The sequence below is a fragment of the Centruroides sculpturatus genome, unplaced genomic scaffold, assembly GCF_000671375.1.
Source record: "Centruroides sculpturatus isolate CEXI.00-Female unplaced genomic scaffold, Cexi_2.0 scaffold1219, whole genome shotgun sequence".
In the NCBI taxonomy this organism is placed as follows: domain Eukaryota; kingdom Metazoa; phylum Arthropoda; class Arachnida; order Scorpiones; family Buthidae; genus Centruroides; species Centruroides sculpturatus.
Window position 1 is genome coordinate 24017 of NW_019385840.1, and position 13155 is coordinate 37171.

The following is a 13155-nucleotide window of genomic DNA, read 5'->3' on the forward strand; positions in this document are numbered from 1 at the left end:
GAGTTCGCTGACTTACAGGGAAGATCAATTAATCCCGTGTCAGGGAGAGCCTAGGCGCTGTTCGTATAGAGTAGGTGGTGCTGGAGGCAGAGATGACATATCCCTATATAAATACCGTTTATTATAGTAGAAAGTGCTTACACTAATAAGATAAGCATTTCGTTGTCCAGAGGTTGTTCAATAGTTCTCTCGACACAGTTCACAGGTTTAGAGTTTGTCACGTAGGCTGATTCTTATGACGAAGATTCGTGATGGCTCTGGAGCAGTGTTGCCGTTCCTAGTACATTTGTACTTTTCTGGTACATTTTGCCCTTTCCAGTAAATTGAAAGTACATTTAGATTTTTAGTAGGTACAAAATAATATTTCACGTCTTAACGAAAAAATGAGAAAAAATGGGTTTAATAAAGTCTCACTAGTATCACTGCTTGCTAATTTAAATTTAATCACAACATAGATAGTTGCACGTGTAAACGGTCTTGACTCAGTGGTCTTCTTTCACACGTTCAGTTGTCTGCACATTTTCATCAGGACCTTGACAAAATTTTTTATGCCACGTTGTTCAAACAATTCAACTCCGTCAAACAAAAATAATGGACAGGTAAGGAAATCAATGATTTTAAATTTTTGTCGTCAATAATATCAAAATATCCGTTAAGTCAGAATCAAATTATTACAGAAAATAGTTTTGAAATTGTACGAGTATAAATAAAATAAATACTTTTATATTATTTTTTACCACTATAATTTAATTCTTAAATTATGAACTTCAATTTTAGTAATCGTAGTAAAAGAAATAAGAGTTAATGTTACGTGTGGTTTCAAAATGGCCGCGCTTCCGACTGTTTCAAGGTCTATATAAGAAGGCCAGGACACGCGTGATCTACTTCATGAGCCGCCATTTTGGGTTTTTTTGAGTCGCATGTTTTAAGCAAACAAGAATATAATAATATAATATAACAAATTTATAATTATTTTTTAAAGCACAATTGGTTATAAAATTAAGATGAAATTCAATAGTATTACTGTATTAATAAATGATGTCAATGTAATACTCATTATATAATAACTTATAGATGTGTAGATATATTTTTAATTTATAAATAGCTTTCAAAAAATTCCAAAAATAAAATTTTAAATTAAATTATTTGACAATAAACTATATATATATATAAATTACGTGCCTATATATATAGGCACGTAAGCAAAGTATTCTTAGAACTAGTACATTTTGAAGGAAAATAGTACGTTTTTTGAAGGCGCTTCAGTACGTTTTGAAATTTCATTGCGGCTACACTGCTCTGGAGCAGAAACGATGACGATGAAGTCTTGATGCTCGTTAGGCGAAGTCGAGTGGCGACGTCGATGTTGGGTAACGACAGAAGTGTCCAACGTAGAAGACAGATTTATCGCTCGTAACAATTAGCGAAAATCTCCTTGCACGTTGACACACGGTGCAAAGCGTTAATTATCCGAGTTGTATGTGTTCTTGATAATCGGGGATTATATCAACTTTCGTTTTTTTATCGCTAAATCTGATTAGTCGATCTCCCTTGTCAAGGAGGCCTAACAAGTATGAACAAGCTAATTCAAGTTCCTCTTGTCAGAACAAGATTTTTGAAAAAGGTCGGTTGGCCTGAGTCCTTCTGGACAAGTAGAGACAGGTATGAGGCGGACTCGTAGGAGGACTACCGACTCAGCTCCGGATTGGTCGGACAACGAATCCAAAACTTAGATATCAGGCAATGCAACCGTTAGAACAGGGAGAAACAAGCCTGGCCTAAGACTGCATTGTGAGAAGCAAGCAAGAAATATTGCTGTGTATATATTGTAAATATTCGTCAAATAAACGGACTTAGTCTGAGTTCAAGATGCTATTTTTTATTGACCATAGAACGGAAATCAAAAGACACGATTTGAAATTTGTTTCTTTCATTCACGCTTTCCAAGTAGCTGTTTTTTGTAACTAAGCGTAACGGAACTCCCATCTGGGGAGAGGGAGAGACAAACTCAAGGCTGAATTCGATCTTTAAATCGGAAATGAACAAAATTCCTTTTACGATTTACGACTCTACGCCGCCGTTTTAGTATAAATCAATGGTGTCTGCCTACATATATATTTTTTGCCTTTTTAAAAAATAAAATATTTCTCTAAAACAACCAAGATTTTGCTAATTTCGTGTGGGTTCGGACCTGGCTGGGACATCACATATATACTATGTTTATAATACCGATCAGCAACCGTCAAGTTCAAAAGCAATTACAACAGAACATAATGATACTGTGGAACCGTTTAGTCCAACAAACTAAGCAATTCCGAGAAACCATTCCATTAGAATAGTTTTGCACTTGGACCAATTGAAAGAGTAACGGTTCCAGAGACAGAGCTGTACTTTTCTCACCTGTAATCCAGAGTTCGAACATTATGTAATAGCGTCTCATGATGTAAATAGGTTCAATATTTTGTTATTTAAAAATATAAACTTTTGTCAAAAAAATTAAAATCAAAATGATATACACAATGAGCAGAGCGCCCAACCTGGCATTTCGCGAAATTAGCGTAGGCTTTCTAGTAGTAAGCTTTATGTAAAAAGTGCACACTGAAAAGATGATGTGAAAATCGGAATTATACAATTTATTTAGCGTGAGAAAGTGTATTTATTATTCTATATTGTTAACTTTAACAGAAGACAAAAAGTGACACTGTTGTGTTAGAAAAAGAAATCCACTTTCTTTCACAAGTTGTTATGTCCAACTTCGACAACCATCTGTGTATCTAACTCCCCTGTCCATTCCATCAACAGACTTAAATCTATGATTCTTATTGGACGAATCATCCGATAAAAGGGGTGATTTCTTGCTATTCGAGACAGTCAACAGAAATATGACATTGCGTTAAGAGACACGCAGTCCTCCATAATTCGATGGTGCCATATTAGCAAGTTCCCTCACTCTCATCCTTTGCGTTGAGCCCTGTCTGCTGCAACAATGCACTGCCTTCATCACAGAATAAAAGACTGCCATCGAGACATTCAATTAAGGTAGTATGTCTAAGTTGTAAGCTCTTTCTTTTGCGATTAAATAGAGGTCTAGCATTTCTTTATGTATCGAGTAATTTGTTTTAAATATTTTTTCCTCATTAAATTTTGTTTTGTTGCTTTAAATAGTCTCGTTGTTGAGCTCAACTTCATGCCAAAATCCATGAATCCATGATCCCTCCTACAATAAATTTAATCATTAGCATGCCCGACGCTCTAATTAGGCTGGAGTCAGGAAAAAATGAACAGGACGATCGTATGAATTTCCGATTCTCAAATTTAAATACAGTAGAGCCTCGATTATCCGACTCAACTGGGGACTGGGGTTGGTCGGATAATTGAAAAGTCGAATAACTGAAAAGTATGAAAAAATCCATTACTAGTGTAGTATATTATTATATCCCATGTAATTAGTATATTAGTATATCGCTATTAATCTACTTCGCGTTGAATTTTCTTCGATGTTAAGCCTAACAAAAATTTTTTAAAATAATAATCGTCGCTATTGTATCGTTAAAAATTAGAAAATTAAGCCTCGTTTAAATACTGGCTCCCTTTCATAGTCGAATGAGTATTGCCAGCTAAAACACGTAAAAAGAATATTAAAGTAGCCAAGACATAGCCAAATATTGTAGCGCCACATCACTAGCAGACATTTGAAATTTGCCAACTAGGACGGTCTGTTAATCGAAGTGTCGGTTAATCGGGGGTCGGATAATCGAGGCTTCACTGTAATACTAAAAAACTTATCCTAGTGTCACTGTGGACAGATTTTCCAGATCTGAGGCAGAACAAGAGTGAGAAGCTAGTTTTCTTCACCCTGACTGCCCATAGTACCAATTTCTAGAGTTATACAAAATGTATAGATAAAATTATAACCAGACTGGTTTTGTTTATAAATATTATAAAAGTAACATACAGCTAAAACCAAAAACATCCAACACCACATATATTAACTTGAATTATACAAAATTTAAAGAAAATCTATACATAATGTAACTCCTCCTATATTCATCAAAGTATGAAAAATTTCAATCCAACACATTTATTTCTGCATTATCACAGTGCCTAAAACACCTTGTGTATAATTGTCTAGACACATACGCTATTATCTAAATGTCATTTATTGTTAAAGATTGCTTTTATAATGAGACAATTTTTCTCTCTGACATTATTTCTGAAATTATATCGATTTGTAAAAGAATAACTCTTTGCGAGTAGAATGAAAAGTGTGGGACAGTGCAGTATGTACTGTATTGCTAGAATATAAACGTCATATGTTCGTGAATTGCATGCAAGAACATATTTCTTTAAGTTTTACAAGGTTTTCAATGATTTTAAAAACTACAGTAGAGCGTCGATTTTCCGAATCAATTGGGGACTGGGGTTGTCCGGATAACTGATATTTCGGATAACTGATTTACGTACGAAAAAATAGTTTAACGTATCCGATGTCGAAATTTTTCTCTGTTGCGTGTCGCTTCGCGTTGAATTTTCGTCGATGTTAAGCCTAACAGACTATTGTATCGTTAAAAATTATTTTTTTATTTTGTACAAACAAAATAAATATATTGAAAAATATAAAAATAATAATAAATTATACTTAAGATGTTAATTTAGTATCAAAAACGTAGAATATTTGAGTAGCCCAAGACATAGCCAAAGATTGAAGCGCCACAGCACTGGCGAATATTTAAATTTGCCGACTGGAATTCTTTTAGATGATTGACGTTTCGGATGATTGACTTTCGGAAAATCGACGCTCTACTGTATATGGACATGCTGTCTGTAATCTTTACAGTGAAGTAGCAGTGAAGATAATCGACTCAAAAATGCAACAAAATGCGCACATACAAAATATACCATCTCCCACATTGAGAACACATATAGAACACATTCAGAACACATATTCTTAAGAATTTTTAAGAATTTTTGGAAAATACACAAACCCAGTAATTTGCCATTTTCAACAGTCTTGAATTCCCTGGTACTGTAGATGCCAGAATAAAGACCTTGTACTGTAAAAACAAAAGTAGTACGTGAATGTTTAATACATTCATGATATAGGTAGGCTATTTTATGAATTCAAAAATTATTATATTGAAATTTATATTAATTTTAATCGAATGAATAGTTATTAGGTATAGTCTATATAACATTTCTATTTATTACAGAAAGTTATCTCCCTATCACTTTTATTTACATCGCCTTTTTTCATCATTACTTCGATAGCCATGTTGTGGAAATATTATGGATGGACTATTATAATTGGATTCTTAGTCATATTTCTCTATCTTCCTATACAAATTGCTCTGAGTAAAGTATATTCAAAATTGAGGTAATTATTATTTTAAATGATATAATTGTAAAGTATCTGTAAATAAAATAAAGAAATCGTTATTCATTATTTAATAATGTTTAATAGAAATGAAATTGGTGTTTCTAATATACATAAAATGTTATATACTTAATCGATATCTATGCTTTTTTTTTAACTCTTTCCTTCCTGTGGGCACTAAGAGGGCCTCTTTTTGCAAGCCATTATGAGTTCGGCCAGGCTCACAATTGGGCTGCCGGGTGGTGAGGGACGGGGCCCAACATCTTTGAACGGACCACCCCCGAAAAATTCCTAGGGATTTTTTCGACCTGTTCGGATTCGAACCCGGGTCTCCCAGAGCGGTAGGCTGCTATCTTGACAGTTCAGCCATCCAGCCACCGATAGCTATGCTACATTAGCTGGTATTAGATATGTTAAGATGGCCAACGTATTATCAAAATGATCGGGGATGCTAGGGTTCGAATCCGGTCGCGCAACCCAAGAATTTCTGATGATACGCAAATGCTAGATGAGGGTCAGAATATGCAGACAAGCCAGTATGGCCTGACTAATCCATTGTGGCCATATTACGATTAGAAAGACCAGAGGATTAAAAAAACCAAACATTAAAATAGTTGTTTGTATAAACGAACAAATATATATAAAAACACGCTTTTTATTTTTGGAATGTAAATAATTTGTGTGAAATTATACATAAAGTATGTTTGGAAAATAAATATTATACGCACATGAATCATGCCGAATGTCTATTTGCTTCAACAGTGTGTTAATTAACATTTTTGTAGAATATCTATTCTTTATTGACGTGATATTATCAGACACCATATTATCATCAGACTGATTATAAAAGCATCCAAGAATAATTCAAAATGTATAGCAGAGTGTGCTGCTATAAAATGAAAGCATGGAAAACGTTTGAGCTTATATCTTTATGATTCACGCCAGAGTTGGTTGATGAGAAAGTAAAGATAATTCTGTAAAGATAGTAAAGGTTTTAATTTGTATCACTTTTGTAGAATTCATAATGTTTTCGCTGTAAAATTAATAATTTGTTATTGTTGGAATCATAATACTAAACATAGTTTGCGATTTACCAACGGGCTGGTCAGATGAAGTTTTCCGTGTTTTTATCACGTTAAGTACATTGAAATAAGGCCAGTTTTCCATGAAAGACCTCCGGAAGACATTTCTCTGGGCAGATCGTCCAAATGTCACGTTGCCTTAAAACGAATAAAACCTGAAACCAGATGTGAAGAAAGGACTAAATTTGATGATATTGTCTAAGATGGCTCAAGCAGAAGGGTCAGTCGTAAGAGTGAAGGAGACGAACATTATCATTTTAGTTGACTCATCATCTTTAGCAATAAACTCGAAGTTTCAAATTTACAAAAACAGGTTAGTGAATAAATGTCTTAATAACGTAATGATATAATATACAGAAAAACCTGTAAGTAGATAAAGAATATTGTGTATTTAATCGCTATTCTCAGTACACAGTTAAATGCAAAATTCACAGTTAAAGCAATAAACACATATGTATCCCAGTACTCACATACTATATTGGAGTTATACATTGGACTCTCACAGAAGTAGTAGTGGTTTAACACATACTGATCACAAAATTAATTTCAGATGTCAATTAAATTAGAATTGCAAATAAAAATTTGTGGAATGGAATTATTTCAGATCACAAAATTAATTTTTCAATAAATTTTCTAAATAAATTTGAGTGGCACTAAATACAAAATTAATTTTTCTAATCACAAAAGTAATTCTTACTCAAAGGAAATAATCCGAATGTTGAGAATATTCAAGTAAATTTTTAAAATATGAAAGTATTAAATGTTTTAATATCGAATAAAATTAAAACACAATAATTGTATGAAATAATATAACACCAAAACGAATTTTTTTTATTTTTACACGAATAGATCAAAAAAGTTTTATTTTATTTAAGCTTTTCCAGTTTTTTCATTCACTTTATCTAAAACATGATATACTCATGGTCTAATTTCTGATATTTTATAAATTAAGATTTCAAATAATTTGTTAAGTAATAGTTTATCATCAATACTAGAATTAATTATTTTCTTGATGGATATTTGTCTTAATATTTGGGTACATGACAGTTTGAAATAATATAACACTGGAATTATTTTGAAAAGGTGCAATAATCATTTCAGATATAATAATTGTAGTATTTAGAAAACTTCTCAATTCATTTTATTTCTTTATTTTTCATAAAATATATTGAAACAATAAGGCAAAGTTTATTTAAGAGAAATCTTAATCACAAAGTTTAATTAAATAAATTTTCTGATCACAAATCTTAATTAATATTATTTTAACAATAAGTTTAATATATTCCGTTTAATTATAAAATTTATTATAAAATTAAGTTGTACTAATTTGTAATAATAATTTTTAAAAATAAAAATTTGTTGAGTAAATTAAAATGTGACAATTTGAAATAATATAACATTGAAATTATTTTGAAAAGGTTTTTATTTTTACATTACGGTTTATTTAAGTGTTTCCACTTTTTCCTTCAGTTTATCTAAAGCAAGATATATTTCTGCACATAATAATTTTTCAGGATATAAATTATTTTCAGATCAAAAATTTCGAGTAAATTAAGATTATAAATAATTTTAATAGTGAAAAAACTTTTAAATTCATTTCTTTAGAAAAGATTTTCATATTTAAAAAACTTTTCAGTTCAATTCATTGCTTCATATAAAAATTAATATGTGATAAATAATTTTTTACAATTTGTACTAATATCCGATGTGATTGAGAATTATTTATATATATTTTCTAATATCCGAATAAATTAAAACACGACAATTTGAAATAATATTTTAACAAAGTTTAATATATTGTTTAATAGTGTGTTTAATAGTATGAAATAATATAACACCAAAACAAAATTATTTTTGAAATTTTTTTTTAATTTTTTACACTAATAGATTAAATTAGTTTTATTTAAGCTTTTCCAGTTTTTCATTTAGTTTATCAATAATCAGTGTTGTACTTCAATGAAAAATTATTTAAATATAATCTTGTTTTTTTATTTTTTTAATAAGAATTTACATAATATTAAAACACAGAAAACAGTGAGCAACAAAATTGGCATTGAATACCGCACCTCTGTTCAATTTAAGTATAAATACAGTCACTAGAAGCAATGATTATTTACAAACTTTACCATGTAATAAGTTGTATCAAGATGAGTCGTAAGTATATATTTTTTTTATATCTATAGTTGATTGACATATTTTTTCAATATATATATATATGTATAATATTAAAACGTAAAATAATATTTTCTTCTTTAACTCTGTATAAAATAAAAATATTTAATTAATAATAATAATATTGTTTTATCATTCTCATTCATTAGTAAAAAACTTACCTCATTGTTAGCAATAACACAAAAATTATATACCTATACAAATTAAAAAAATAATAAATGTAATCATATTTACTAATTTTTATATAATAACAATTAAAAATATATTTACCATGTTCATCCATATAAAATTTATAAGAGACCAGTGAGCAATAAAATTGGTATGGTTATTGGCATGGCATGTAAATTTTTGAGGATTTAGGTATGCCTAACTTTTCAATGTCAAATGATGGAATCTTTATATTATATATTAATTCGGTTAAGTTTAAAAAATTAAATTCAATTTTTTCCTCCCTTGTAATAAATTATATCATACTTTTTATATAAATTAAATAAAATTTCATATACTTTACTATGACATTGCCGATATCCAAAATTATGTTTTTAATAAGATAAATACAGCCGTGTAAGAAATTTCCAAATGTAACAGATTTTTTATCTCGTGGTGATAAATTATCAAAAGTAATAAATTGATTGTAAAAATCTATCTTCCCAAAATCGTTTTTATGTCTTGCTGCAAACCCAATTTGTCTACATAATGTGTTGAATGGAAGATTTTCATCTTGAATCGTGAAAGCTTCAAAGTCAATGATAACTCCTATATCAGAAACTATATTATAATACACAGTATTAATTTTAATAAAATATAACTTTAACACTTACCATTTGAGTATTTTTGAGTGTAGAAAATCTAATTTATATTAAAATATATCAATTAAATAGAGACATATAAAAAAAACTATATATTGTAAATTTTTTTAAAAATATATCAATTATGTATAGATATAAAAGAAAATATACTTACAACTCATCTTGTTACAGCTTATTAAATGCCTAAGCTTGTAAATTATCATTGATTCTAGTGACTGTATTTATACTTAAATCTATAAAAATATAATGTTTAAAATTTATATTGTAATTGAAACGAAACCTGTGTTTTTTAAAATTAGTTACTAAAATGAAATAAAAGTAAAAGATTATAAAGTATAAGAATTTAACTCAAATTGTACAGTAGCAATAATAATAATAATATTAAAATTGTGCCATTTTTCAAATCAAATTTATACTGTCTAATCAAACCAACTCGTTAAAGTTTGAATTACTATATGTTTTTATATACTAATCCATAATTTCTTTGAAATAATATTTATTTAAGTGATAAACTCTAATTAAAGATATTAAATTTTTGAAATGAAACTCTGATTATATATCGACAAACTTTAAGAATAAATTTTACAACAATAAAGTAATTTATTTTACAAACAACTTATTTCATTAAGTTAACTAAAAACATAGTGTTACGATTTTATTATGTGTATTAGTTATATATTAAAGTATGTGCAATTAGATCAGTTTTAAATATATTTTAATTAATTTCTGGATTAATTTAAAGTTTGGTGAAAAGCCAATGCTCTTCTGAGACCATTGTATATATGATATATAAGATAAAAAACTGGGGAATTCGCTGGTCACTTCATTGGGTGAATTTTCTCCGTTATTAGGTAACTGCGTAAGTTAGTGTACGAGTTCTGTATGATTAAACGTTGTTGTTTATAAGAACGAATTCAGAACCAACTGCATCCACATCAAGTCGAACAAAGGGTTGAAATATATCATTCCGATAACTTTAGCTCATCGCAGTGCCACAGCGGAAAACATCTAAGGAAATCGCACCTCGCATAAGGACGCAAACAACAGAAAAAAAATTGACATTGAACAATGTTCATCGATAGATTCCTGAATTAGTCAGATTTCACACATAAGTTTGTTGATGACTGTAAAGCAAATAATGACTCATTTGTTCAACAGAACATTTTCTAATCGTGTATACTCGAAGTGACTGGTTCCTGAAGCATGTGTAAACGGCTTCTCCCTGCCTGAAAAACAATAAAACAGAAATATCTGGCCTTCAGGCATAAAAATCATGTGCAGGCAATCTCTTCTTACAGTAGTCACAGTTTTAGGTAATCCTGTAGATGCAACCAGGCTTGCACGTAATGCAGGTGTGTTGCCTTCCTATTGCAACGGACTGATAATACTAAGTAGCAGTCATCGGAAGATGTTCTAACTCGAGAGTGACTCAAGCCGGCCTTCTGCTTCCTTTTCCAATAACTTGCAATAGGGTGCACGAATGAAATTACAAAATGGCAGACTGAAAAATGGAGCAGCTTTTCCAATAGCTTGACCGGATTCTAGCCTACCCAATGCTTGCCAGCCACCTTTCACCATCATCGAAATGACTTCTTTGAGACATACCGTACAAACTGGCTATTTTGCAATTTTACTGTCATGTTCGTAAATGAGTTATAAAAACACAGTATTAAACACCTGTTTGTAAGTATAATTTGATTTGGATATTTCAAACAAAATCAATGTGTATTGTACTCGTGTCTCAATATTTGCTTATCACACTGAAATTATACAAAAAATTTATCTAATGAAGCTTACACATTCGCTCTTTATCTGAGAATTTGCATATCGTGTTTGCTTTTTTTCAGGGAAGTTTAGTATAAAAAGTTATTGAAATAGCATAAACAAAACTCTTATAATATTCAGTGCTACAAAATAAAGGCTTCGCTTAAATGTAACACTGTTTTTAGATATAGAATATACGTCCAGTATTTAATTTAATATCATTTCATAAATGCATATATAATTTCGTAATAGATTACAAGCAGCTGTATTGGGAGACGAAAGATTGAATCTGTTGAACGAGATGATTGCTGATATGAGATTAATAAAAATGTACACCTGGGAATTGCCATATGCCGCATTAATAAAAAAAATCAGAATGTAAGTGCAATGAAATACAGTAAAACCTGTTTAAAATGGAACCAAAATAAAACGAGTAACTGCTTAAACAGAAAATAATAAAATCTTCTCAAAAACGTATTTTTGTTTTAAAAAGTAAACCCTATTCAGAGCATAAGCCACAAACTTCAGAAAATATTTGACACCATCGGATTCCTGTTTACACTGGTTTTATTGTAATTTCGATACTCTAATCAGCTTTAGAAAATTATTTTCAAAGCACTGCAATTGTTTTAATAAATTGTTTCTATTTGCAGGAAAGAAATGAAAAAAATTCGAATGTTTTTATATGCAAGCGGAATATCGTATATATTGGCATATCCTATGTCGAAATTATTCATTCTCCTCTCATATCTCGCATTCTTTTTAAATGGAGGACAACTAAATGCCGAAATTATATTCGTCACAATGACATTTTCAATGTATATCTACAGCAACATTGCCAATCTGTTTTCTCAAGCAGTGGGTTTTGTTGCAGAAATTTTTGTTTCGTTAAAAAGGATACAGGTAATGAACAATTTTAAAAGTATTCTTTTTATATTATATTATAGCAATACTAATTTAGAAATAATTCGAAAATATCAACATATAATTATTAAGATATCAAATATTAAAACTCCACCATAGCGAAATCTGAATAAAGTAGTAGTCCGGGACGCCCCCTAGTGGGCGTTGTTTACAAATTTCCATGAAGCACGGTTCCTTTGACGTTTTTGTTCCTATCAATATGCTCTACAGCTCTGTTAAAGTCACAATGGTAAGATTAGGTGAAGAGGTGGCGACCCCCCCCCAAACTGTAGCCACCTGTGCAAACAATAAAGGCAAAGGAACCATACCTCTACTCTCGACCCTTCGCCAGATATAAGCCTCTGAAATAATAAATTCCTATTACAAATGTACTGAATTATTTATATTGTTATATTGACCAAATAATAATTTATTGGCCAAATGAATAATAATAATTCATATTGTTAATTTAAATAAGAATTAAAATTGTTAATTTGAATGTTTGAAATATGACACAGGATAGGGGCGCCTCTAGTGTCCGTTACAGACAGACGGATACCCGTTGAATAGGTTATATATATAGATTAAAAATCTGGCTAGACGAGAAAAATTACTGAATAAACAATACTTTCTGTTAAATTCTACCACGGACCCGAAATATTTTCAACGCAAAACTGTAAAATGATTCCACTTGTGTATGAAATCGTTTTTATTTACCAACTTTTCCATGTATCATGCAAATCTGTATTCTGTAAACGAGATTGAATCATTTAAGATTAACGAATGTCAAGTGATGACAGACATAAGATACTAATTTTTTAAGTGTTATTGTTTGCTGAAATTAGTTTCAGAAAAAAAACAATAAATATAAATTAATACGTTTTAGAATGTATTAATTTATATCTTAATTTAAATTTATATATATTAATTTATTTATGTATATTTATGTCAGCTTGCTTTGTATACAAAAATTCTTACAGTAACAGAGTATCACCCAGCAATCTAAAGCAAGTTGATTAAAACTACTTTAAGAAATACGATCAGAATACGT

General features: G+C 30.1%; 1 protein-coding gene across 1 annotated transcript in view; it reads left to right on the forward strand.

The window, feature by feature from the left end:
• Positions 1–13155, forward strand: part of LOC111642428 (multidrug resistance-associated protein 4-like) — a 76802-nt gene that overhangs the window by 11028 nt on the left and 52619 nt on the right. The window contains exons 6-8 of the mRNA XM_023388780.1: positions 5211–5374; positions 11454–11579; positions 11855–12104. Coding sequence (XP_023244548.1) covers positions 5211–5374; positions 11454–11579; positions 11855–12104 — 540 coding nt within the window. The remainder of the gene's footprint in view (positions 1–5210; positions 5375–11453; positions 11580–11854; positions 12105–13155) is intronic.